The sequence below is a fragment of the Anabas testudineus genome, chromosome 21, assembly GCF_900324465.2.
Source record: "Anabas testudineus chromosome 21, fAnaTes1.2, whole genome shotgun sequence".
Taxonomy (NCBI): domain Eukaryota; kingdom Metazoa; phylum Chordata; class Actinopteri; order Anabantiformes; family Anabantidae; genus Anabas; species Anabas testudineus.
The window spans coordinates 10,444,529-10,472,303 of record NC_046629.1 but is presented as its reverse complement, the minus strand read 5'-3'; the positions used below and the strand labels follow the sequence as shown (position 1 = coordinate 10,472,303).

Below are 27,775 nucleotides of genomic sequence, written 5' to 3'. Positions count from 1 at the left end.
GCAACTCTTACAGAAGAAGTTCTTACACCAGCAAATATGAGACCACAACCACCCACTCAGATCAAATTCAACTGAAATATTTCCTATAATGTATAATACATATATAGTATAGCCTACTTAGTGACTAGTTTATTAGCCACAACCCAGCTGATACTAACAATTTAAACAGTGTTGCAATAAAGCTGACCTTCATGAAGGTGGTTGTGCTACTTTTGATTTACTTTATGATATGGTATGGTTTTTTTGGGCCTAGTTTACAAGTAATACTTTACTGTGCACTAAGAGAGGCTTCCGCTATTTTGTCCACTCTATTAATGTCACTGAGAAAGTTTATAAGTTCAATAAAATGAGATTTAATTCAATGCTTCAACACAACTAACTATAGCCTCCAAATGTCCATAAAAATCAAGATCACTATCTCGGTTTCAACAAATTACTGCATAAGTTTTAGTTAGCGATAGTCCAAGTAGAAAGACATTGTTACAGAGACTAATGACTAATGGACAAATGAGGCCAAGCATAAATACATAATACATACATTAATACATAAATACTAACTGTGAGTGTACTTAATTCAAGATCGCGGTATACGGTTCTGGTAATAGTGTAAATTTATTGAGTGTGCATTATCTACCTGAAACGTTACATTTCTGACTTCGAGTGTTCATACATGCTATGAAAGAGGGTGATCATGAGACTAACAAGAAAAGGAAACTACTGTTTTGACCTAAAAACAGACGTCATCCTGTGTGGGAGAACAAGACAGATTTTGGGGTGGAAACTGCTTTGGAGAGGGGGAAGATAGAAAATGAGGGAGGGTTTTGTTAGTCACATGCTTCATATTTCTTTATCACAAGCTGTGCCAAAGTTTTTCACTCAGTCTGGATTGGGGTAGAGAACCCGCAATACTCAAACTCTGAGCTTATTTTGAATTCTTAGAGAAAGTGAGATTGAAAAGTGGGGTAAATGGCATGAATATGTAAGGAACCCCTGTAGATAGCACTCAGGACTGAAGATATACTAAAAGTTGCTAAAATACTAGCCTTGATGTTTCGCTTATTGGCGCGGGATACGCTGTAGCAGCAAGATTACAGAGGAATCCGAAGACAACCGGAGACGATGGACATGATGTGGATTTATGCTGCAATCATCCTGTGGGTTTCTGGAACATGTAGCATGGAAACAGGTCTGAGCATCGGTTACAGTAACTTCAATTCTTTATACTGTACAATGTATGTTGTACTTTACACTGTATGTAGTGTAAGTATTTAGTGTGAATGAATTTTCTGCACTGTAAGTAAAATATTATGCTGCCATAATAGCTGGATGAAGTAATAGATGTAACAAATAGAAATCTGTGCGTTTAAGTGGTTTTAAAAGATTTGTTTTAAAGTATTGTGGTGTGACTCACAGTGTAGATAGTAGGAAGAACATATGAGTAGGGGGGTTAATGCTGAGGCTGACAGAAGTGGAAAATGTGCTATACAGTAACAGATGTATGAAAAAGGTTGGCCTTTTGAATGAGTGTTGTAAGTTGTTGTAAGTTGTTTCTGCGGTGGAAATTATGGTGTCAGATGGAGTTCGCAGTATGATGCAGCTTTTCTCCCCTGTGGGGTCTCGCAGGACCCACATCTGATTTGTGGTTTTACTATCCCACTGGTGTTTTGCATTCACAAGTAAACACATCTCAGACCCCCACAACACCCCTCAGTTTACATCATGCAGTGAACAGTGAAATTTCATTTTCATTTCTTTGAGATAATAATGGTTATGTCATGAGCTTTGTTTTTTTAAGGTTTGGTTTTACAGCTTGTTTTACAAGAACTCAAGAAACTTCACTTTTTTTCCAACAACAGCAAATAATGTGCTTTCTATCACAACTATATGTTATTTAGTCCTGATTGATTGACATATTAACTAACTATCTAACTAACTAAACATAATAACAAATAATTAACCGATTGCTGGTTTGATTGAACACTTTTGCTGCCTTTTAACTGAAAATAATCACAACATTTTACTAACCTTTTTCTTACATCCTCTTCCATCTCTCTCAGGAACTAATCAAAGCATCTCTTTGAACTTCAGCACTACTGTACAACCTAAACTTTATGGTAAACTAATTTCCCCTTTTTTTCCTCTAGCTTTTTTGCAGGATGAGTAGAAAATGAAATAACATCCCATTTATTTCTAACCTTAATTGAACAATTATTGCAAAGCGTTTTCCATGGTATGTCTTAAAATGCTTTTTAAAAATGATATTAGCCTTGCAATGCTGATTTTAAAGTTTCTCTTTATCCAAATTAATGTGAATAATTGTTATATTTAGACTGATTGTTAATAATCCAGGATAATTACTGAGAAGGCTTGCTCACAGGACAAACCTTCATCTTGTTATTTTGAGAAATAAACTTAAATATGATTTATTATATCTTTTTTTGGTTAGTTTTTGTCCTGTGTCAGTAAGTCTAAAATCACATCATGTGGTTTAATAGGATTATTTTATCTTTTTTTCATCACAATAAACAAATGAATTCACAATGCAACTATTGTTTCCTTTTTTCAGTTACCATAAATTTCACTTATAACCTGGAAAGTGAAGTTAATCTGACATGCGGCAACAAGACATGGAACGAGATGATGTTTGTTATCTGGAAAATACATTCAAACAACAAAGACTGTAAAATAGCCTTTAGTAATGATGGCCAAAGCCAGAATAACTGCAGTGGTGACAAGTCACTTCAAAACACATCAGACTCCCACTCATACCTGTACATCCCAAAATTATCAGCTGACGACGTGGGGATCTACAAATGTGAGTCGGTTTACAGCGGAGGAAATGAAAACTATGTGATCAACTTGTCTTTTACAGGTGGGTAAATATTGTAGTTACAAGCCCAAAGTCATTTTTCTGTGACTTGGCTGAACTTTTAATATAGCAGCCTGGAGCAAGGGGCAAATTTAATCATTTATACCATGTTTCTCCTGTTTTTTCTTTCGTTTGTTAAGTTTCTCCCACAGTGACAGGCTGGTTGGAGCATACAGACAACACCACGATAGCTGTGTGCAGAGCTGACAGAGGAAAACCTGCTGCCTCGATTAGCTGGAGTCGCAAAGGAAGTGAAGTTGTGACAACACAGGCCTCAGATGGATTTTTTACAGTAGAAAGCCGCCTGACACTCCCTGAGGGCACGGACACAAAGAACCTAAGCTGCATCATCAAGCACCAGACCTGGAAAGACGACGTCATTCTGGAACTCAAACCCAGTACGTCTTGTGTTGAAGAATTTTAGCTAATGTTTAATATGTTTTTAACTAAACACTAAGAAGATGTTATCTTTTGTAAATACCTTATGTAACGTTGATGGCTGTTATGTTGTTAACAAACCTTGGATCTTCTCTCCTAATGCAGGTTATTTTCCTTGGCTGTGGATACCTGGTGTTGCAGTTGGCTTTGTATTTTTGGTGGGATTCTTCATTTTTGCACAAAAGAAACTAGTAATGTTGAGGTATAAAGTTTAATTTGAGAGAAATCAATTGCAATTAATATTTTCAAGCTGTTGAGCTGTTTGTTGAGTCACTGAGCTGGTTTTTGTATCTTGAATTTTGACAGACAATGCCAACAGCCAAATAACTCAACATCAAAATCTTCTTCGGTGAGTTAATTTTCTGTTACTTATTCTGTATTTTATAGTTCTCTGCACATCATTAAAGCTTTGCTCACCACAGCTCTTTGTTTTTTCAGACAGAGGATGTGGAGGAAGTACAGCCCTATGCCAGTTATGTTCAACGTGAGAACTCTCTCTATAACTCATCTGCAGATTTTTTTTCACATAAAAGCTCTGCACATGCATCACATGCACACACTTAAATGCACATGGCGTGCTCTGAGAAACTGAAGGCTGTGAAACTGAGAAGTGGTGAAATAGTAAAGTAAGAGGAGTGAAATGAAAGACTTCCGATAAGAGAGGGAAGCCTCTCAGTTCTGTCCTATCAGACGCTCGACTGATGGAACAGGGGATGTACCGTACATCACACGCGGGCTCATAGACAAAATACTTGCAGCCTACTACTCTCTGTGTGTGGGTCGCATGGAGAAAGTTATTACTAACTACAGATGTGACTGCTGAATCGAAAGAAAACTTCAGCCACACGTAGCATGCCAAGCCAACAGAACTACTGACTCTTGGTGTTGCTGATGAAATACATGGGCAGGAATTAGGTATAATGCTGAAGTACAAATTGCCATGTGGATAGTTATGATAAGTATTCAGGTCATGTGTTAATGTATAACTATGTTATTGCACATATTCAAGTTACATCTAAAGACAGTAATTTTAGCACTGCTCTACAGAATAAATAAAAACACTAAAGTTAGGGAATAAAACTAGTACCTGTTAAACTTCAAATTTTCAGTGCTGATAATTTGTTCAAAACGACGACATTGTGACACAAAGTGTGACCAGTCACTTCTTTATATTATACTGTGGGTAAAAACATGTCAAGATGACTTTCACATCTGTTATAGACATTCAGCCAAGAGGTAACAGATACGTTGTTATACATCCACCTCCTCTCACTGATTGTCAGCATAAGGACGTCCACACAAAAGGAACATTTCTAAATTTGGCTCACAGCTCTCACAATGAGTGCAAACAGGTTTCCTGAGAAGAAGATCGAGGAGGATAGGAAATAGATACTGGAAAAGTGACTGTTCTGCCATCTGCTGGTGGAAATCAGAATTCATTCCTCATTCCAATATACAAAGTGATGTAGATAAAATAAGATAAGATAGACTTTTATGGAGTTTTGTTTCAGTAACACTGGAAAGTGTTAAAATCCTAGATTTCCACCTTCATCTTTAACACTGGAAACATGTTTGCAAGACGTTTCTTAATCTCAAATATGAACAGGAAGTGAAGAAAGAAATACTGTAAATGCACATTCGCGTGTGCATGTTATTTGGATGTGATGAATATTTTATTTATGGGAGGAGATGTGTTGACTGTTTCCTGCTACCTGGCTTAACTTCAAATAGATTATATTTGTTGTCTAGAATAGTTTTTAGAATTTCTGTTTAACACACTCATGTTCTGTGGACTCTACTTGCTGTTGCTACCTGTTCCTCTTAAACACATTAACATGATTTCAACACTGATATTTTACTTAGTTAAGTCCAGGAGAGTGCTGCATGACTTCTTTCAAGTATTTCTCGCAGTGGAAACTGATTAACGTGAAAGAATAACGAATGAAACTGAGTAAACGTTTAATCAATAAAAGAATGAATAAAACCACAGTGAAACAAATGCAATTCATTGCACTACACTACTATTTTATACACACACAAACAGATAAATAATCTATGGTAGTTGGATACATGCTCAGACAAAAATATACACATTTCCTGCACAAACAAAACATAAACTATTACATTTCAAGCCCTAAATGTGTATTTGTAGTATGTTTAATTGGTGAACAGTAGCTATTTCTCCTTAGGTCCTGACTATATTCTGTGGTAAAAGTGAGCAGAGAATATGTGTTTTGGATTCATGTCATACATTCTTTCATCATGAACTTCATAGCATGGCACAAATTGCACACACAATTTTGCAATTTCTTTATGGGAACAACTATATAGCAATATTTTTTGTTTTTGTATTTAAATATTAGTAAAAGCTCATTAATACAGGTTAACATAGAGTTAATGTGTGTAACTGAAACTTTTTTTTAGGGTGGAAGAGAGCTTGGGTTCTGTTCTAACAAACATAGATAAGATAAAGATCAAACTTTCATCACACCAGAGCGTGACAGCAGATGAACTTGCATTAGCTAGTCTGACTAGAAAGTCCCTCTACTTTGCACTTTCAGTTTACAGGGCTACAGAGCTGTTGTCCTTTTCCTCTAATGATGGAAAAAATATTTATATAAGACATACATAGCTAAAAATAAAGCATCACATCCGATGCACCACTTTTAATAGATGTGTTTTCTACAGCATATTAGAATAATTATGACACGTCCTGTAACAGATTGTGACTTTAAGATGTCAGTCATCCGGCATATGTAACTACTGTAGCAATAGTTTTTCAAAAGAAACTACCAGATTTGGAGATTATGGAACTGACTAAATTCTTTGTATTAATATCACAACAGCTTTGAGCCCAGTCAACAGTTGCAGTTTCTTTAAATTACTACTTCCTGGCAATATGTTGACATCATGATGGCAAGCACAACACAAAAACAATATATGTGTTGTGAATAGTTCACCCTGAAACATCTCATATTGTGTTGTATATTTCAGTAGTGTGCAGCGACCGTGACCAGCACACACATACACACATAGACACAATGGCTACATTAACTATTGAACTATTGTTGAATAGCCATTTTAAAACACAGTGGCATTTGGATTTCAGTCATTCAGGGAATTGTGTAACTACAGTAGCAGTAGTGTGTCAGAAACTAGTGAATTTGCTGTTCTTGCAGATGTTCAGAACTTTTTGCCTCCTCGAGTCTTCAAACCCAAACACTAGGTTCAATTTCCTTTGATTTATTACTTGAAAACTTTGGTAATGTCGATGATGTTAGGACTTCGGCCACGTCAGAGTACAAAGCTTCAACATTGTAAGGTTGAATTTCGTCTGTAAAGAGGGAAGATGTGACGCAAGTTTGTGTTCTTGAGAAAGGAACACCACAGTCGTGTGCAGGCCTGATGTACCCTCAGAAGTGGAGAGACGCTTGGTGTTTCCACAACCAGCTGCTGGGGTCTGTGAATTTTTCTTTTTTTTTCATTTTGTTACAGTTTCTTGATTGAAGATCAAGATTTGACAAGAGTACTACTGGAAACTCTACAGTTCAACTGTAAACGATCTTGCACGCCACAACAGAATATTGGACACATCTCTTGTGTAAATGATATTTTCAGTCTTGAACCTCACAGTTGATCTTGCTTATTTTTATCCCATTAGTACATAGTCATCTGTACATTCGTCTTTAGATGAGCACTCAGATTCAAGTGCTGCTGGGACATTAACTATGGCATAGTCACAATCATCATCATTGGTCTCTCTGGATGGTCTTGCTCCTTTCGAAGTATGGTCAATTGAGGCATACATTACGTCCTCGGTAGGCTGCTATAAGACAGTATCAAGTGAATAATTTATAACGGCAGATTCTTTTTTCATACAGTGTTGGTACAACTTTTTTGATGTGGTTAGTGACTATTCACTTCCTGTGGATGAAACAAACAGGCTCATAGTTTCTTTTACAACAGAAGATTCACACTAATGTTCGCCCAGTATGCAAAGTGGACGAGGCAGCACCTCTGACTGATCATAAAAAGCACAGGAACATACCCATGGCCCGTGAAAAGCTACATCTGATAAATATGAAGTTGCATGTCCAACAAAATTAGACTCAACATTGATGTTAGTAGGTTTACCTTTTTATCATCTACTGCAGAATCCCCTGAAAGAGAAAACATCAATATGCATTCATTTTTTTATATAATATTTACAGTATGAATGCCAAATGAAGAAATATCATTGTAAATCTTCCTTTACCTTTCTTTTTCTTCTTTATCCTGACAGTAGAAATAAAATGAAATGATGAGACCCCAGGAAGGGCACAGTTATGGAGTTCAACATAGCATTAGGCAGAACAGTAAAACCAGTAAATTAACTTAAAAGGCTGGAACTGTTGATTACATTTCCACTCAGTTGGTGATTATTACTTTCAATTCAAAAATATAATTAAATAATGTGGGCAGCAGCTTTTTTAGAGGTGCAGCTTTTTGTCCCAGCAGTATTTCCTTGACAGCTTAACAAAGCAATGTGTGCTGCAACAGGAAACATTTTACATACGCCTACAACTGACATCTGTCTATGATCAACTGTCTATGTCTGACTAACCCTAGCACAGAACGTGGAACTTTTATGCCTCTAGGACATGTCAGATCAAAACGTCACAAATACATACTGTGCTGTGCTGCAAAGCTTCTGATTCTTCACATTTGACTTTTTTTTTTTTTTTTGTTTGTTTGATCGAGACGGTGGCCGAAACTACTGTATGTCTATTCTTAGCCTGTAACCACTATTTCCTTACTAAAGGAAGTGCTAAAGCTGAGTGACAGGGCCAAAATGCATTTAATTTACACAAGTGCAAAAAGCTTTCTTATATTATTTCTTTTTTGCAATTCTTCCTGCTCCTTCTGTAGCAGTTGCAGGAACGCTTACGAGAGTGAAAACTCTATTATTTTGAAGCATCTGAGAGTGACAGCTACTGCATGCTCCTAAGGATGATTACTTACCCTGATGTGCAGTTTCCCATGCTGTATCAACAGAACCTGGATGTTCACGCTCTATCTGTCAGCAGGTGGCAGGAACCAGTGCCTGGAGCACAACCCTGAGTCTGAGACTGTAGTAGGCACTAATGTCACCGATCTCACTGCTGCCGTTTGAGTATACAGAGGCCACAGCAGAGAGGGAGAGCTGAAAGAGAGAGAGAGGTGGGGAGAGAGAGAGTGCGAGAAAGAGAGAGAGGACACAGCAATGATTACCTCGTTTCTAAAAACAAACACACGCATGTGCATATACTAATACTGTATAAGAAACCTTAAGTACATTAAAGGATAGGTTTTAAAGAATAGGTTTCACAGTTTGTTATGAAACACTAAACAGGTGTCATTATGAACACTAAAGATGTCTTACATGCTGTAACTATTCCTGCTGTTCATATTAGACAACTGGACAGCGCTTTCACTGTGATGACGATGGGGCCCAGCATACACAGTCCTTGTTCTCTGAAAAAATGCATTCAAGTGTGTCTCTAAAGCTAATATGAGGATTCATAAAGGTTATTAAATTAATCATATTGTACCCATGGGAAAGTTTTTCCTCGGCTACTGCTGCGGTGCATTATCAGATATAAGGGGACATATAAAAAAAAACATAATTGTATAAAACAACAAACCACATGCACACAAGCTCTTTCGATGTAAGTATTATAACATTAGTGCATAGCATAATAAAACATCATACTAAAGGTTAATTATTCCTGTTAAATGTATATTCAACACTTTAATACTGTTTTGCAGAGATGAAGGACTGTAGCTGTAGTTAAGGAAGCATCCTTGATGGTTAAAACATGTTTCGGTGCTCATAGGGGGACCTCACTATTCTTTTAAGACATATCTGAAAGTGATGACGTTGTCCTTTAAAGGGTCAATTCTCCTGAATCACAAACATCACCCTAACTTGTTGTGGCTGTGGATTATCCTCGGCAGCCCACACTTTACTTTTTAAAGAACATGTTGTTGAGTTCTAATAAATACTATGTCAATGCTTTGAACCCTGTAAAATGACATTGTGTTTCCCCCACTGTAACAACTGGCAAATAAAACCGAAGCTATCTGCACTACTAGATTAGTGCATGTGTTGTGGAGATCTAGGTGTGGCCAGCAAACCCTCTATGTTTGCTATTGATGCTACACAGCTTAATTTGCATGATGGTGCAAATTTTCTTGATTAGCAACATGAGGAAGTCACTGACCTTTTATCACTTGGGGAAAATCCAGTTTACTTTACAAACTAATCTTTGTTGAGAGTAAAAACAGACCTTTCTAGGTTAATGATATTTCTGTACACGAAGGAGTAAACGCTGTTTTGAAAAAAGATCAGCAATATGTTCATCTATTCTAAAGACAGTCATGCCAGTCTCAACCGCTAGTGAGTTGTGTGTTATACACTTGGGTCGCTGTTGGAAAAGTCTTGATTGTATGAGTCACATACCGGTAGATTCACGTACTGGTGGTACCCTCTGGTGGTTGTAGTGGTGGAACTGCAGATAGTTAATGATATGCAGAAAGAACATGGACATGCTGAATAATCGGGGTTGTTTACAAGACTGGATGTAGCCTCTCTATGGTAGAAATACATTACGGTTTTGTGTACAATGTGTTTGGGGTTTTCCTTTTCTCCATTCTCAAGAATTACATGAACCTTAAACCTCAGTCTGACTTTGATGTTGACACATCAAAACTTGTGATCCACATATTGTGAGTTAAGAAGAATGTGATAAAGAAGAAGAAGAAGAAGAAGAAGAAGAAGAAGAGGAAGAAGAAAAAGAAAAAGAAGAACTTAAAAATGTTGCTGCTTCACCACATCTTTTTTCTCTGCACTTTGGAACAACTAATACTGCCAGACAAATGAGTACATGTGCTTTAAAAATAAGTATAATCATTTTAAAATTAAATTAAAATTAACCTACAGACATTGGAGTTGACTTAGGAAAACACCCTAACAGTGTCAGTGTGCTATTCACAAACAGCATCAGCTGATGAGAACTACCTTTGAGTTGCTGACTTGGATGAGGCTGGAAAGAGTTAAAGAGTAATCGCAAACAGATTCGAAATTCATTAGTACAAAGTTAAATTGTCTATAAGTTGCTCTGTACTGAAGTGAACTCCCAGCCAAGAACACTCCAAAGACACAGCGCAGAATGCTCAGTAAAAAGAACCAGTGAGGAACAGCTGAAGACAGGCAAAGTATGCATGGCATGGAGGAAGCCATTCATAAAATTTTCAGCTTTTCAGTGAGCCTTCATTACAAAAAACAAAAATGTATTTCATGGCTTTTGAAGAAACACACAAACAAGATGGTCTTATATGTGAGAGGACAGGAAGTGGTGAGCGTGACAGTGAATTTGCAGTTACTGGGGTTTAGTAATTTATGAAGTATCAGGTCTTGAACATGTTGAGCTTTATGGATCGACTATGATGATATTTCATTGGTTGACATTAGTCTCCATCTATGAAAAAAAAGGAAGGTAAGTCGCACGACATAGACAGCGATCTCTTAGGGTCGAGACTCAACATGAACCACTGTGAATGGATTAATGGATCAGAGAATGCAGAAAAAACCCAGAACTACATTAAGAATGAACTGATTTCATACTTGACTTTCAAACGGATTTCCATTAATGATGACGGCCTGTACAGATGTGGTTTAATGAGATATAAAAATAATCTAATCAGTCACACCATCAACATCTCAGTTTCAGGTAGGAAGCTTTTTAATCTCCATCAGTGCTGAAATATTTATGTAACATGTCAAAATATCAAGAGTAAATGTTGCTGATGGTTATCTATTATTAACTGCAGACTTAAACCAAGAGGTTGAAAACTCAGACAATGATGCAGGTAATAACTTTTATGGGTTGAAAAATGTATATTTTTATGGATACAGGCTGGATTATTGATGTGGTTCTTCTCTTGTAGCTGAGTCACTGAACTCTGACAATAAGGATATGTCCTGGCTGCTCTTCCCCTTCTCAGCTCTGCTGGTCACCACACTGGCAGTGATAGTCTTCATCGCTTTTTATGGATGTAAATGTAAGACTTTATTTAATAGTGTCACTTTTCTTTCCTTATCACCTAATATAGAAAGCACATTGTAATTTTATTTTCTGTCTTCACAGCAGATGCAGAGAAAACAGAGAGCCAAGTGTCAACCTGCGCAGTGTATGATGGGATACCTGCCACAGCACAGCATATGGTGACTAATCAAGATGTGAACACAGGATATTTTGTCATTATCTTCTTAATGTGTTTCTCCTATATGACTTGAAAGAGTATAAATATGTACAAATCTAAAGTAAAGTTGTTGGTTTCTATAATGTAACAAAGAGCAGTGTTGAAATACAAACATATTTATATATATTGAAAGTTTAATTCACGGTGTGTCATACACAGTGTTTTACTAGGCCAGTAATAAATGTGATAATTGAGATAAAACTTTTAAAATAACACTTTTACACCCATTAGCACAAACACATCACCTGTCATCATGACCACATCAGTGTGGTTTAGTATAAATGGACAGAAAATCTGAGAGATTTAACACTCACGTCATCCTGTTTCTACTCTGTGGTTCATGTGCTGAAGAAATGTAGTTTGTGAAGTGGTCTTATCTGATTGAGCTCCACTTATAAGCAGGTGGACCACATGATGCCATTTGCAGATCTAGAGTAGTGATCTAGATGGACCGGTTATTCATTAGTGTACTTCACAGTCGCTTGTGCAGATATGTTCTATATACAAATGTTTTAGACTTTTCTCTGTCCACTCTCTAAAATGTTAAATAAAATAATAAATTCCCAAAGCTGTTTGCAGACTGTTTTTGCATTAGCTACAGGTGTTTGCACAGATCGGAAAAAGGGAAAAATCTCAACTATTTAAAGTAAATTTGATTATTGTGATTGTATTATGTTATGGCTTGTAGAACATCCCCTCTCGCTACATCTTTTTTTATTTTTATGACAAAAATAAATTAATTATAGTCACTAGTGTAATAATCAATTCTTTGTGTATTCTTATTGGCTGGTGTCTGTAAGTTAAATTGGGGTCATTAAAGCTTTATTTTACTCTGCTCTGATCTACTCTATAATTAATTAAGATGATGAGAACATTCAGATGGCCTCTAGTGTGCTCTGCTGAGCAAGTATGATCTCCGTCTATACTGGAAATACGTTTCAGGTAGAATACAGTACATGTGATCCCTTACATTATTGGTAGAACTTCTATGCTCCCATGGCTTCAAGATGAATTTGTTCATCTTACCATGATGATCCCAGGTTTCCTGACAAGAAGTGACAAAGTTAATAATCTACCCTGTCTGAAGCCTGATGAGTCTCAGCTGTGAAGTAGATCAGTATAAATAAGTGTTTCTGTAAGGAAGTCATATAACATCACAAAATGAGAAGCTGCAACACAATGTGCAATTTTCACACATGTAGCACATCGGAAATTGTGTAATTCGTGACGTCCTGAAATGCTCACATGCAGAAGGGTCTTAAAATGTATGTGGGAGGACAGGAAGTGGTGAGCATGTGAGTGAAGTGAGTCCATGCAGCTACAAGTGTTTAAGGTCATTTGTCAAGTAGCAGGTCTTGAAAACGTTGAGCCTAATGGATCGACTACGATTCACATGTTTGATGATATTTTATTGGTTGACATTAGTGTCCATCTATGGAAAAGAGAAGGGTAAGTCTTAACAGTCTTTTATCTCATGATACGAGGAAGCATTTCAAATGGATTGGATTTAAGAGAGTTGAATATAATGACTGAGCTTAACATATAATTATTTATGTCATGGCAGAACATGTGTAGGGTACAAATATACAAAAACAAGGGAGAATTAAATGGCAGCAAGTGTTTTTTTTCACAGCACCTTTAAATAACTCCACTGTGAACTAATAGTATAACAAGAGAAGTACTTTGAAAACACCGGTCTTGACATTGGATTGAAAGAATTTATTTCATCAGCACAACACATTTGTATGTACATTTGTTACACTTTTGAATATTTTTTTTAGTTGCTGGTGTTAAACAAAACAAAGAAGGATGTGACTGGAAAGCTTGACAAAAAATATTCCTGTTTTAAAAATGAGAACGTATTAGGAGACTTAGTTCTGTGATCTAACGTCTGAGTCTTATCACCTTCAAAACTCCTTTCAGAGAACAAAGACGAGCTTTTAAGTCCTGTTACACGGTCACTAAGACACCTTCATTTTCCCTGACAAATAAACTTAATTTTATTGTATAGGATGACGTAGATAAGTTAGAAAGAATGGTGTGAGCTATTCAATAATTCACCACATTACATCCTGTGTTGTCACCCACTTCTTTGCTCTTTACCTTTCTTGAAAGGCACTTATCACAGTAAAGGTCATTGGTTTTAATTTTACTTTGATCAGGGAAAAGCACTGGCTTTAAACTGAACTACACAAAGTACGTACTGTATTGGCTAAGCCTGCTGGTACTTCATCTTTAACCTAATTATTATATTTCTATCAGCAAGTAGTTCACGTGTACTCACAGGGAATTGGTCATCTCAAAATTCTCTGTGCTTTTTCTTTTATTGATACCCCAGGTGCACACACTATTTCCACAGTACATAATAATAATAATAGAAAACTAATGGTATGTAGTACTGTTTTTATTAGGTTGTGCCTTACTTGTTATTTACAGGAATTTGTCAATTATACAAAAAGGTTGATGAATTTTTATTTCTTTATATTTCAGATTTATTTCCATCATGTGAAATTGTGCTCATGGTACAACGACACACGACATGGAAAACTCCCCCACAGCGATCTGTGACAGTCGGGTGTCCTGTCAAACACTGCGGCGAATCAGTAACTGTCACCTGGTGTAAAGTACTCAAAATGCACCACTGTGAATGGATTAATGGATCAGAGAATGTAGAAATAATACAGAACTACAGTAAGAATGAACTGATTTCATACTTGACTTTCAAACGGATTTCCATTAATGATGACGGCCTGTACAGATGTGGTTTAAAGGAATATAAAAATAACATAATCAGTCACACCATCAACATCTCAGTTTCAGGTAAGAAGCTTTTTAATCTCCATCAGTGCTGAAATATTTATTTATGTCAAAATATCATGAGTTAATGTTGCTGATGGTTATCTATTATTAACTACAGACTTAAACAAGGAGGTTGAAAGGACAGACAGACAACAGTCAGACAACACTGCAGGTAATAACTTTTATGGGTTAAATGATATATTTTATTATATTTATTATATTTTCATAGATACAGGCTGGATTATTGATGTGGTTCTTCTTCTTCTTTTATAGCTGAGTCACAGACCTCTCCTGCTCATCTGGAGTCGTCCTGGCTGCCCTACTTGTACATTTGTTTTAGCATAGCTTTTGTAATCGCTGCATTAACAGTGCTCACCCACCTGTGTTTTCATGGCCAGAAACGTAAGATGTTTTCACATTTTACATTCACTGTAACTATTGTGAATTTTACTACTTAAATAATAAAACACATCATAATGTCTTCCTCACAGGAATGACATACTACAAGACAACAAATGGACAGGTAATGTGATGCAGAGTTATTAACCTAGTGCTAATCTGGGTCTAAAACTAACACATTATGCCTATTAGAATATCTCAAGCTCACTAATCAGCGCATCTTGTTTATTTATTCAGACTAAAGCAACAGACAAATCTTGTTTCCTTTGCCGAAATAGCAATCCCCCCCTTTTTTCCAGTCTATATCATGGGCTATTCTGACCAGCTGCTGATTTTACCTTTGTATTCCTCCATATTTCTTTCCAGGAGAGCATCCTTTTCTTCCTCTTGCATCTCAGTCCAGTACGATTAGGTTTATTTCTTAAAATACTGAACTAGTCCTTGAATTGAAATGTTCAGAAGTCGAAACAGTGTCAAGCAGCAGGATGTTATAGTTTTTTAACTGTGCTCTGGTGCCTTCGTGTCAAAGGAAATGCCGACCTGTATGATACCTGGCCTTCCGAAGAGAAGTGATCCTACCACTCCTGTCCTGCAAACCCACTTCACTGTTCTGAATGACATCTACTGTCCAAGTACTGCGAGAATACCTCTGTCACCACCTTTCCAAATCATCAATGGTAACCAACCTTTGGCAAACATAGCAAATAAAAGTCAAGTGTCGGACTGCTCAGTGTATGCTGTCATCAACCACACACAGGCGACGTTACCTGGCAGAAAACAGCAGCCTTCAGCTAAAAACCCAGAATATGCCGCCGTCTGTGTTTCTTGAACAGTTCTGAATTGTCATAGACACCCTGAGGTTAAAACATGGATGGAAAAATGTAAACAACTAGGTTATGTGTTGGTGTCGTGGAACAAGCACAGAGGTTTAAAGAAGAAACCACAGTGCAGAAGCGAGAAAGGAGGAGGCTGGTGGTCATTCAGATGACTTAAATTAACCCAGCTGTAGCAGAAGAAGCGTTGAATGTGTTCTCTTACCTCTGTGGTTGTTACAGTCAGTTGCTCTTTTCTGCTGTTCCTCTCTTGTCATGTTAGTCGTTTCGTTAGATTTGGGTGATGTTTTGAGTTATTGAAGTCTGTCAGCCAAAGATTTGGTGGCTTTTGTGAAAAGGATTTTGTCTGTATAGTACAAACTCAGTGAATACTGTGGATGTTTATGTCTCATTTAGAAGTATGAGACTGAAGTTTAGGAGAAAAACTAGATAAACTAAATAAAAATAAATAAATCTGTGATCTGTACCTGTAGTACATGCTGTGTCCTAATTTACTTTTACTCTTTGTGAAAAAAAAAAACTAACTCAGAGATGAGATTATGAGCAAACCCATTGTATTTAGAATTTTATTATTTCATCTTATTTTCTGTCCCCCATGGGGACCTCTGTGTTTTTCACTGCCACCAGCGGAAATGTGAAGCCTGGCCCGTCAGGCACTGAATTGTGGTTCAGCTCAGATGCACAGGAAGGAAGAAAAAAATCAAAAGATGCCTGACATCAGCATCATGTGTGGTGGCAGATGCTCTGCCTCTGCTCCACCACATATGGTTTTACATACGACAAGACTCTACTGTTGATTGGACAGTGGTCCATGTAGTTCAGTAAGACTCAGGTAAAACTGTTGACATTGCCAGATGTATTGATAAAAGTAGAAAAAGAAAACGGAAACACTGACGTTAAGGAGCTTGTACTGAATAAAAAAATAGAAAGACAGTTTAACAGTTAGACTACTAACTACTTCTATTATACATTGTTTTCTGTTATATACTTGGTTTGGTGATTTGTTTTGTGATAAATGTTAATTATTATTCACCTAATGCTCTTAATACATGTGAGTTTCTTAAAAACATTTATTTTATGTTGCCAGTGAGGTACTAAGTTAAATAATTTCTGTAGTAAGTTCATCATTCAGATTTAGGAAAGTAGACATGTTGTCTACAAATCACTCATAACCACCGACACATACAATATGTCATACAAGCTGATTATTCAGTTTTTCTTTGATGTTGTTCAGTAGAGCACATCATTTCCTTAGTTGGAAACCCTGACACTCTTGTCCATTTACAGTCACACGTTCCTTTGACCAAAACCTAGCATATGGAAAATGTTGAAACATGCCCCCGACTTCTGTGACTTGGCAGGTAGGTGAGGTAGGTGAAGCAATGATATGTAGCCTACATACTGTATGTGAGTCCAAAGCGTTATGTTAAATGAGTCGGGGAACTTCTTTCATGTCTCTGACTGGAAATTTTTCATGTTTAGTGCTCACAGCCCACACACAACATCTGTGATAACCCCCCCCCCCCCCCCACTCTCACACACATCACTAATTGTATTGTTTCTCTTGTGGACAAAGCCCTGGTTCAGACTGTAAAATGTGGAGGCTTGTGCAAAAGCAGTGTTTGAGACAGACCAGATTAGATTGAGTCTGGAGCCACTCAGAAAGTGGAAAGAAAAATATTTAAAATAAACCCTACTTGTGATACTGCTAAGAAAAAAATCTAAGGTAAATAATAAGATAATTAAGACAGTTAGTAGGTCACGTGTGAAGTAGAGTAGCTATGGCATTTATATGTAAGAAATTTGTTGGGAATTCAGATTTGGTTGAGATTTAACTTATTTAATTTCAGCTTTTACATAGTACTGGCACAGTAAACTGAGGCAGTAGTAGGATAATTTGCTCAGATATATGACTTGGTCTTAGGTAGGCTTGTAATGTTCACATATGAAACCATTAATCCATCACAGCTCAACACCAACAACAGCCTGACACTCAAATGAACCTGTGTAACTAAACCCAAATAAGCATAGTTTGACGTGAATAAATGCTTTAGTCAGGATTAGACTTCAAAAGCCCTGCATGACCTTTTAAGACATCTGACACACACATGCTTCTCTCACAACACAGACTTTGAAACTTTGAGAAATCATGGAGACAGGCATGAATTGATTGAGTCTGAATTAGTGGCCATAAGCTCTGCAGATGTAGAACCTTAAATCGTAAGAAGTAAACGGCGCAAATGTTGTTACTTTAAAATGTACTCTACACAGTCTAAACACAAACATCTGAAACGTTGTTGGACATGAGTCCATACATCACACATCTGGCGAAAATATGACAACAGAGATGTTTTCATGCCCCATTCTTGTGAATACAATATCTCAGGAACGCCTTGTGGGGATATCTCCAAATTTGGCAAAACTTGGATGAAGGATAGATTAGATTTTAGAGGTGAAAGGTCAGAGGACAGAGGTCTCTCTGACTTTGTGTGAGCCCCATTCTCATCAACACAATAACTAATAAAGTGAGATGGTTGAGTTTTAATGCCTGACCTGTGTTACAACAGCTCCGATACCCAGTCAATGTATTTACACAAGTTCCTACAAACATAAGTAGAACAGAACTGTTATTCAAGAGCTTAAACTCAGACCAGGACTGACATGCAATAAGCTCTATTTGTGTGCACAACATGTGTGTGGGTTGTTGCTCTGCAGGGTCCGCCATAACCCGTCTGGCTTAAGATGAAAAAGGCTCCAAAAAATGAGCATCTGGTTGGCAGGTGTGGTAGAAAAATACTGTCTGTAAACAATGTAAGAATTACAAACAGGAACTGAAAAGGGTGACAAGATTTTAAAATGATTCAAACACATACATTTCATGGTTTTATTATTCTGTTGCAATTATTATATCAAGTTTACATAGTTTCATCAGTTGTCTTCTTATTTCTCGGCTAGTTTCTCAAAACATTCCCGCATTTAAAAAATAATCTAAAACAACTTCAGAATAATTTCAATGTAAGATGAGCTCCTAATCTGTGTTGCATGCCTGTAATGGTACTCCACAGGCAGAGGAATCCTTCTCAAAATCATATTAGTGAGGAATGTGACTGAGTTCGTTGACTCAAACCCACTTTTAGTGTTCATGGATACAGCAATTGGTGACTCAGGCCCTTCGTGGACACGTCTTTCAGTAGCCCTGATTGGACAATACTGAGTTTAAGTCTCATAATCTGCAGGTCAAAATGTTAATAAAGTAACTGATTAAATTCTAATCTTATGACTTGACATGCAAAATACTTATAGCATGAAGTTTCCATTTGTAAATGCATGTAAAGATGGATGCAAGTGAAACATATGTCAGCAGCCTTATTGTATTAAATTTAGGACCTGTATATATGTGGGTGGGCAGCACAGTGGTGTAGTAGTACTGAAGACGCTGTCGTCTCACAGCAAGAAGAACCGGGGTTTAAATGCACAAGTCGGCCAGATGCCTTTCTGTGTGGGAGTTTACGTGTTCTCCCCATGTCTGCGTGGGCTTTCTCTGGGTACTCCGTGAGTGTGAATGTTTTCTGTCTTCGTATGTCAGCCCTGTGATACACTGGTGACCTTTCCAGCCTGTGCCCTGCCTTTTCGCCCAGTGACAGCCGTTGAGATAGTGGATAGATGGATGTACGTAGGTGCCACTTAAATGATCCATAGCAAAATAAAAGGTTTTGTTTAAAGTGCAGAGTAGTTCTTTGGGGTGTTTAACCTGTAGCCCTTGGGTAATTTCTTGAACCACTAAGCCAACCCATAGCAGCCCAAGCTGAGTTCACACACAAACACATCCAGCTCTGTGGTGTAGACGGGCAACATGACACACATTCCTTTTATGGGGCAGCGAAGAGGTTTCAGTTCCTCAGGGAATAGATTAAATCTTTCAGACTGTGGAATTTAACCTCTAACAAATATGCACACACGCACACGACACATACAGTCCTTGAAACATGCAGAAACATTTGCACTTGATATTGAATCAAAACACAAGTATGCAGCCTTTGAGATGATCTTATAAAGACAAACCATGACCCCACTGAGCTTTCACAAAACAGAAGTGATAGAGGTCATTAACTGAGGTACAAGAGGAAGGTAAATTGTGAAGGGAAGCTCATGGTGTTAAGGATGAATCTGGTGATATTGCATTATATTATATACTTTCCCTATTGACAAAAATCCCACGAGAAAGACTTCATATCTCTACAATACTGGTTTAGTTGTGGAACTAATTTAGACAACATAAGACAAGAATCTTAAAAAACAGGGCACAACAGTTTCCACTGTGAAGAAGACTTTGTCTTTTTATGGGATTTGCTGAGTAAGAAAAATAGAAAATATCAACAGACTTATTTTTTTATGTACCAGTTAAAGGACAGAGAAAAACTCTAGTATTTCACAGAATGCTATAGCGAACCGGCTTACAGCGGCTCTCCTGTGTGCTGTGGCCATCGTCTGCATCAGTTACAGACACAGACACAAAAATCCAATCCAAATTTCCTCACATATTCCATATGAGGACAGCCTGGAGATAATGGAGGAGTCAGCTGAAGAAGCAGAAAATCAGACTTGAGTGTCCTATTGTTGATGCTCATAAATAGGATTGTTTTAGACACAGCTGGAGAGGTGTGTCTTCTCTTTGTACCGAGATGATGATGATGATGATGATGGAGGGAATTGGTTCTCATGGTTGTCTCTGAGAAGCACTGCCTCATCTGTTTAGGCCCTGGTCTCTTCCAAATTAATCCGCTAAGAAGAAATGCATGGAGAGAGCGGGAGAAGTAATGATAGAAAATAGCAGTAGGCATTGTAAAATGTTTAGACCCTTCAATGATATTTGATATTTACATTTAGCTGTTTATTGATGGAAAATGTTACTTCAAACATCTGGGATATCGTACTTACACTGTCTTAGCTTGTGCATTGTGATGTGGAGTGATGAGGTCTGGATCAGCACTTTAACATGGTGCAGCAAATAACATTTAACATGAAGCTTGTTTTCATCAGAGTAAGAAGAGACAGTGGCAGTGGGAGATTATAGTACCCACTCGCTTTCCTGCCACAATTGCATAAAAGCTAATAGCCTTAATTTATTGTATTTATTTAATTTATTGTTTGTCTAAATCTAAAAGCTTAAAAAACACGACTGCGTGGTGCACATCAACCCTCATCCCGTCTGTTGAAGTTCTTCTTTTCGCTGATGTTTAGATGTTACCCTTTTATTTTAGCACTACAGCACATGATTTCCTTCATGCACAGAGAGGAAACTGTGACTGGATGTGTGAGTAAAGTGCAGATGGAGTGCAGGTATCAAAAAAACTAAAAGATTCTGTAAAGCTGCAAGGGTCCGTTGATAATCTGTAGGTTTGTCACTATGACCTTGTTTTTCCCAAGTGCAAGACAGTGATGGTGGTGTGGATGGATATTTGCTTAAAATGTTCTGAGTAAGCCATGGGAACAGGGTTCAGGACTACAAACACGTACATTTTTATCTGTGCCACAAAATTGCAAACTACTTTAAAGACACACAAAAATAAATGCACTTTTCAATTACTAAACTAAATGTTTAATTATCACCCCTCAATGAGCCACAGCTCAGTATGTCTACTCTAATGTTTACTGCTCTGAAAATTTCTGTGTCTCCATGTCTATCATTTCTAGTAATACACTTTGAACTGAAGGACTTCATCCCTCTCATACATATACCTTAGCCACACACACAGTATTCAGTAAGGAACACACACTCTCACCTTCTTTGCGCAAAAAACACTTCCAAAGGCAGAAGCAGAGGGACAAGACTAAAAGAGCTGCTACAGTGGTGACTGAGATCAGGATGGTGAGAGCTGTCCCAACTAGGAGAGAGAAACACAGAGAGCTGATTAGAAATGATCAAGTCCATTTCTGGGTAAATGTTTATTTTTAATAAACCTAAATCCTAGCCTTAGACACCAGGTTAAAGTTACACGAAACAAAATAAGATTCTCCTGTAGCTCTGAGCAGATGCAAAACAACAAGCAGCAACTCCAGGAAGTCACTGTCTGAGTTTTTGCATGGATGTTTAATCCATTGCAAGCTAGAAATGCTGGCTGATCAGTTTCTGGACACATCCAGGCTAGCTGTTTCTGGTTTTCTGGCTTTAAGCCAAACCTTTTATGAATGGCTCTAACAAGGGCAAGTAAACAGAGGCTCATATGTGGAATGTGGAATTATGAGAATTACTGTAACCAAGTCTATTCTTCAGCTAAAGGTATAAAACTATACCTCCTGGTGGCCGGGCTGGACAAATAAAGACACAATGCTATGAAAATGTTTTATAGTGGAGATCTATATGAAGGTGAAGGTTCATTGACTCCAACCCACTTTTAGTGTTCATGGATACAGCAATTGGTGACTCAAGCCCTTTGTGATGCACCAAGCATTTGACGGACACATCTTTAAGCAGCCCCGATTGGACAGTCAGTGTACTGATGACCAGAGTAGTGCCGTCACCCTGTGGGAGCTGCGTGGTCACAGGGGAGCCCATGGTGCGGTTATCTCCCTCCACGTTCCACACAATCTCCGCTGGGGGGCGTGAAACAGAGGTGCAGTTGGCCTCAATCACACCTGGAGAGGTGGTCTTGTAGCTCACCTGGGGTTTGGGTAATACTGTGGGAAAAAACAGAAACAGCTGCAACGACCATAGTTGCACACAAATGAAGACATGCTGCACATGGATGTACAGTATATGGAACATGACAAGTTCTCTGAAATGCACTATGCAAAGTGATATTAATACGTTTTACTTTGTTCTCTTATGCTGTGCATAAAATACACAAGCATGTGAACTCTGGATGTGTTATCATAATGTAACAATAAAACACTTAGTGAAATATGGAAATTATAATGTCAGAGTACAGACATATGAAACATATCATTCTAAGAAAGAAATTGGACGACATTAAAAATCTGTGCTCTTACGTCTTTGGATAAACTGCTAACACGATACCTGGGTAAAACCTTGACTTGTTTGGATCAGCTAAGGTATGTGGATTCCAGCACACTGGGGATCCATAAGCGAATCTCTGGCTGTTTTCAATTCTCTGTTCTCTGAGCTGAGCAAGGAATGTGAACCATGAACATTTTTGTTGGCAAGAGCAAGTTGAGCCACAGATATTTGGCCCTCGTACAGTAGTTGGAGCATCTTCTCAGAGTTCTAGGTGATGAACGTCAGCAACTATAGGTCTGATTAGCATCAGATTTTAGGGCGGGTCAAACCACAGCAGGAAAAAAAATGTGATAACAATCCAAACCATAATGCTTCATGAATGAGCATGAACGTATGACAAAAACAAAATGAAAATGAAACTCGAAATTATAGTTTTTAAATTTCACATTTTTCTGTATAGCAGCTTCCCTGTTTCTCCTACATCTCGGGCAAATTTAGAATATTCTGTACTACTGTAACAAACATACGTTGATTCGTGCACCAAAAAAGATGAGAAATTCTCACACCCAAGAAATGTCCTTCATATCCACTTTACACTAGCTTTCCCCACTATTAGGGAGGAAAGGCACTGGCTGTGGTGGAGACAGCCTGCTTAGACATGTCCAGGCTTAGAGGTGGATTTGGATAAATAGTGGAAGATTTACATGACCTACTTTAGAATTTATAACTTTTAGTTATAACTATAACTTAAAACTTTTCCAAGTTGATAGATGATATCATAAAAAAGAAAGAAAAAGAAAAACCTATTACAGCAAATGCCAGGAATAATGTGCTTTGGTGCATGTGCTGGTTAACACAGCCGATGGACAGAACACAGCATTGCATTTATAAGAGGGACTGTAAAGGCGGGGGGCATCACATCATCCAGAGCGGGGTGTGGGCGAAAGACCACTGGCAGGAATGAGCAGCCAGAATAAAAAAAAAACATTAATGCTAATTAAGCTTCACTTAGTAGAAAATACCTACTGTACTGTACAGTTCAGTTTGAAACAAATGCATATTTGTTTGTTGAGATAAATGTGAGAGAAAGGGAGAGGGAGGAAAGTGGACCAGCAAACGAACAAAAAGAGAGAGAGAGACAAAGCACAGAGGGAATCACTGTGCGAGGCAAACACTGACACAGTCATGCATCAGGACCTCACACCCTGCCTCCATCATTTTTCCAAATGGTCCATTCTTCACATGGACACACTGCTCTGTGTTTGTGTGTTAACAAATAAGGCGATAACTTGGCCTTGCTGTGCTACCATGAAAAGTAAAAGAAAAGAACAGAACAGTTCTCCCTAAATCCCAGGTACCGGCCTTTCCAATAACCACATAGTCCAGGATAAGTCTCCTTGTACCAAATAAACTGACATCAGTTTGGATTTTGCCCAGAGGCTAAAAAAACATGTGTCACTGCTAAAACCTCTGTGCATTTCCCAGCATTTCCAGTCTAGCTAAGCTAAGCACTTGCCAGAGGCTGCTTCATATCTACATATATTCAGTAGTATCAATGATCTTGGCTCTGATCTTGGTAAGAAACCAAAGAAGATTATTCCCCTGCTATTGCACAGTATAAATTTTATCCTTTATCTCTTACAATTCTAGGAAGAGGTAATTTCACAACCAGTAAGAAAAGAAGAAATAACTATTTCTAAAACCACTAATAACTATTTCACATACACACAAGCTGTATTAAGACAGTATAAAAAATGTATGGTCATTAAATTGTACATATTCTGCATCTCAGAGAGTCTCAAACGCCCTCTGTATTTCTGGGTGTTGGCTTTTATGGATATTGTACTGTACCTAAATAACTTGTGATGATTCAATAGCTCTTTGGGAAAAAAGAGGTTTACCATAGGTGGAGAGGCAAACCGTGGAGCTCTTTGGTCCTTCAGGATGTGTGCTGTACAGACAGGTATAGCAGCCCTCGTCCTGGATAGCCACAGGCTGGATGGTAAGCTGACTATCAGACAGGGAGGCACTGAGCCAGACCCTTCCCTGGTACGGTGGCTCAATCATGGGATCACTCTGCTTCGCAAAAGAAGCCACCTCTGTGGAGACTCCTAGTGCAGAAGTGTGTCTCCAAGTGATTTGCTGCACCTTTTCAGGCAAACCATATGAGCACGAAAGAGATGCCTTTTTGCCACTCACTGCTGTCTTGTTCCTGTCAACACTTACTTGTGCTGAAAGTAAAAAAGAGAAAGATCACCATCCAAGGAAAGAAAGACAGAGAAAAGAAAGAACATGGAGACACGACCATGTTAATAATCAGAAATATGAGGCACCCAAACAAAACGCAGTCACTGGAATCTGCCCCAGCTGTTTCTAGTTAGTAGAATAAACCCTCCTTCACCCGCAGCTCTTTATCAACATGAGCCTCAAGAGGCACTCCAAAGTGTGTTCAGAGGCTAGGGGTGGCTGGATATCTATATTCATATATATTTTCTATTTTTCTCTGATCGAAATTCATAAGCAGGAGTAACTGTCTCTGGAGTTGGTTTTGTTGAATTCACAGGGAGATATGAAACAGCAACAGGGGCAGAAACAGTAGAAATGTTATTGTCACAGCTCTCATTTCACGAATCTTATAGTTCTGATCTATGTTAGGACACGTAATTCCTCACATATATTGGTAGCTTACTCCAACAAATCTCTAAAATACTAGCTCAGTAGCACATTGACACAAGGAATCCTCATGTTGTATAAAACGGATAGGGTTTTTTAAAATTGTGAATATCTAATCTCCTGTCTCCCACCTGGTTTATTCCTGTCATTTCCTGTCTGGTATAGGGCTGATAACTCATCTTTCATCCTTAAAGGTTTGAAAGTAACATTTGTTTTTTTCTTCTTTTTGACAGAAGTTTTTTTTTTTTGTAAATAAAATCAAGCTTGTGTCACAAACTGTCTTACTTACAGGTAACAGTGATGCAGGTCTGACCCTGCTTTGAACCAGAAGGATGCACATCAAAGATGCAGGTGTAGCAGCCTTCGTCGCGAAAGCTCACCCTTTGGATAGTGATAACCGATGTGTCCTTAGGGGAGACAGTGAGCTCCACATGTTGCTGTCCGCTCACGCTGTCTCTGTTGCCAGGTTGGTAAGTCAGGAGAGTTTGGTTCTTCACATCCAGCCAACGAACCTGCCTCAGGGATTCACCTCGTTCCCTCACTACAATGCAGGTCAGAGCGAAGGACTCCCCCACCTGAGCTTTCAGATGCTCTGGTGCGGTTACTCTGCCTAAAAACCAAATTACAATTTGATGGAGAGGAGTTCTCAGTTCGAGTTTTTCTTTGTGTTCTTAGTTTGCCTTACTCACCCTGTAGCCGTCCCACCATCAGCAGGAGTAAACACACCTGCACAGCTTTGCTACAGGAGGCATGGATCATTTTCTTCACTGCTCATTTAACAAGGACACAGAAAACAGAGAAACTTCAGTTGTCATGAGTCAATCCAACATAGACACAAACTCTCCAGTAGTTTATACAGCTGGTGATCCATCAGAAAGAAAATAAGATAAGTTGATAAGCTAAGCTAACTTCATTTTGCATAATCTCAGAGCCCAATCTACTGTGGTCACTAGATGCCCATTATGATTAATTACACTGAACTGTGGAGAAAACAGTGCTAAATATCTATCTACCAGCACCCAGTGTACCAATTTCTGACAAACCTCTTCTTTTCATACACATTCACTGTTCATGTACTGTTCTTTGGTTGTGTAAAGCTGCTTTGTGACAATGTCAATTGTAAAAAGCGCTCTACAAATATAATGGAATTGAATTGAATTGAATTTTCCTTTTGGCTGTTCGTCTGCTTCCATTTAACCCTCTCCTCTGCACCCTCTTCTGTCACATATCTAACTTAATGTCCTCTCTCACTACATCCATAAATCTCTCTGGTCTTCCTCTAGACCTCCTGCCTGGCAGCTCCAACCTCAGCATCTGTTTATCAATACTTTAACTTTAAAACAAGCTGTTCCTTTGTTGTACTCATTCCTGAACCTATTTCTGACAAACAAATCTATACACATTTTGTACCTATATTCCACAATGTTTTAGTTTTTCTCATTACTAACACAAAACACTCTGGTTCTGATTTTACTTTTACTCACGCAAAACATTTGACTACTTCTTTCACCACTGCTGAATCTAGGGTGATTTAAAATATACAACAATTTGCAATAACCCCCCAAAATAGATCAATGCTTAGACTACTATTAGAGCTATTTTCACACCAAAGGCCTATTTCACATTTTTTTCTGAGATCATCTGTAGTTCATCAAGAGAACTGAGGAGAACTGAATCATCTGTCACGTTTCTATTGTGTCATATAAACTAAACACCCAAGAAACTGAGCCACTCACCTTTAATTATGTCCTGACACTAAAGGTTAAAGCCAAATGTTGAAGCTGTTCTACCTCTGCAACATCTTCTCCATTCCTATAATCCTCACTCCATCCCTCCAGAAAGCGAGAAACTATTTTTACTGTTTTCTAATCTGCGCACCAACAATGAACAGCAGCGGTCCACGACTTCACCTCACTGGATGCAGAGGGGCTCTAAATACAGGCAGAGCCGCAAGTGGTGTCTTGGCCTCATAGCGCCCTCTACTGTCCCTTTGTACTACTGTGGATACACCCCTTTAACTCACACCTGAGGCCCCGACTGTGCTGACAACGTTTTCTCTATAGTTAGACACAAAACGTTGCAGAGTGTTGCATCTACAAAGTGTTTCTGTCAAAAAAGGTTTAACCAAATAAGCAATAATATTTTATTAGTTATTATTTGTGTAGGGTTTAACAATCAAAAACTCACCCAAACTGATTCAACAGGGCTTGGTTAGTTTGGTCAGATTTAATTAATGGTTTTACTGATAACATCAACAATTATAGGAATAGCCAAACAATTATTATCTGGTTTTTGCAAAAGTTAACTAGGCAGGCACCAACTTAATTAGGAGGATTAATAAAATAAATTAATAAAAAAAAGAAAATAAATTAATTCACTGCTGTTTCGTTAGTGCAATATTTAGCTTAGATTCAATTTAATATTTACTTTCATTTCTAAATAACTTGGTCGCGAGTTTTTTTTTTTTTTAGGGTGGTTTGTGAGACGTCACAGTTCTGCGACGGAAGTGTGTGTTTACCGGAC

At 38.0% G+C, this 27,775-nt stretch overlaps 4 protein-coding genes across 9 annotated transcripts; 2 read left to right on the top strand and 2 right to left on the bottom strand.

The window, feature by feature from the left end:
- The first annotated feature begins 870 nt into the window (after positions 1–870).
- On the top strand, positions 871–5,402 carry si:ch211-214p13.9 (cell surface glycoprotein CD200 receptor 1-A). Of its 2 annotated transcripts, XM_026376910.1 has the most exons (7): positions 871–1,186; positions 2,058–2,114; positions 2,567–2,872; positions 3,010–3,267; positions 3,413–3,509; positions 3,614–3,656; positions 3,746–5,402. In XM_026376910.1, the coding sequence occupies exons 1-7, from the start codon at positions 1,120–1,122 to the stop codon at positions 3,869–3,871; spliced, it is 954 nt and encodes a 317-aa protein (XP_026232695.1). In that variant the 5' UTR covers positions 871–1,119; the 3' UTR covers positions 3,872–5,402. The 2 variants fall into 2 exon arrangements, with proteins under 2 accessions (XP_026232695.1, XP_026232696.1); XM_026376911.1 differs by lacking the exon at positions 2,058–2,114.
- On the bottom strand, positions 5,253–8,484 carry si:ch211-214p13.7. 2 transcript variants are annotated; one of them, XM_033325816.1, is made up of 4 exons: positions 8,309–8,484; positions 7,563–7,582; positions 7,442–7,467; positions 5,253–7,130 (listed from the first exon to the last, which is right to left on the bottom strand). In XM_033325816.1, exons 1-4 carry the CDS (start codon positions 8,326–8,328, stop codon positions 6,957–6,959), a joined length of 240 nt encoding a protein of 79 aa, XP_033181707.1. In that variant the 5' UTR covers positions 8,329–8,484; the 3' UTR covers positions 5,253–6,956. The 2 variants fall into 2 exon arrangements, with proteins under 2 accessions (XP_033181707.1, XP_033181706.1); XM_033325815.1 differs by having other exon boundaries at positions 5,253–7,133; positions 8,309–8,480.
- Positions 8,485–12,910: 4,426 nt separating this feature from the next.
- On the top strand, positions 12,911–16,080 carry si:ch211-214p13.8 (B- and T-lymphocyte attenuator). 2 transcript variants are annotated; one of them, XM_026375794.1, is made up of 6 exons: positions 12,911–13,039; positions 14,081–14,410; positions 14,508–14,561; positions 14,663–14,791; positions 14,881–14,912; positions 15,318–16,080. In XM_026375794.1, the coding sequence occupies exons 1-6, from the start codon at positions 12,964–12,966 to the stop codon at positions 15,615–15,617; spliced, it is 921 nt and encodes a 306-aa protein (XP_026231579.1). In that variant the 5' UTR covers positions 12,911–12,963; the 3' UTR covers positions 15,618–16,080. The 2 variants fall into 2 exon arrangements, with proteins under 2 accessions (XP_026231579.1, XP_026231580.1); XM_026375795.1 differs by having other exon boundaries at positions 15,155–15,323.
- Positions 16,081–17,440: 1,360 nt separating this feature from the next.
- zgc:113337 (Ig1_MRC-OX-2_like and Ig domain-containing protein) lies at positions 17,441–27,160 on the bottom strand. 3 transcript variants are annotated; one of them, XM_026377317.1, is made up of 7 exons: positions 26,989–27,160; positions 26,763–26,764; positions 25,942–26,019; positions 25,542–25,862; positions 24,481–24,810; positions 22,015–22,299; positions 17,441–21,506 (listed from the first exon to the last, which is right to left on the bottom strand). In XM_026377317.1, exons 3-7 carry the CDS (start codon positions 26,009–26,011, stop codon positions 21,349–21,351), a joined length of 1,164 nt encoding a protein of 387 aa, XP_026233102.1. In that variant the 5' UTR covers positions 26,012–26,019; positions 26,763–26,764; positions 26,989–27,160; the 3' UTR covers positions 17,441–21,348. The 3 variants fall into 3 exon arrangements, with proteins under 3 accessions (XP_026233102.1, XP_026233103.1, XP_026233101.1); XM_026377318.1 differs by lacking the exon at positions 26,763–26,764 and having other exon boundaries at positions 17,441–20,403; positions 21,405–21,506; XM_026377316.1 differs by lacking the exon at positions 26,763–26,764.
- Between the last annotated feature and the right edge of the window lie 615 nt (positions 27,161–27,775).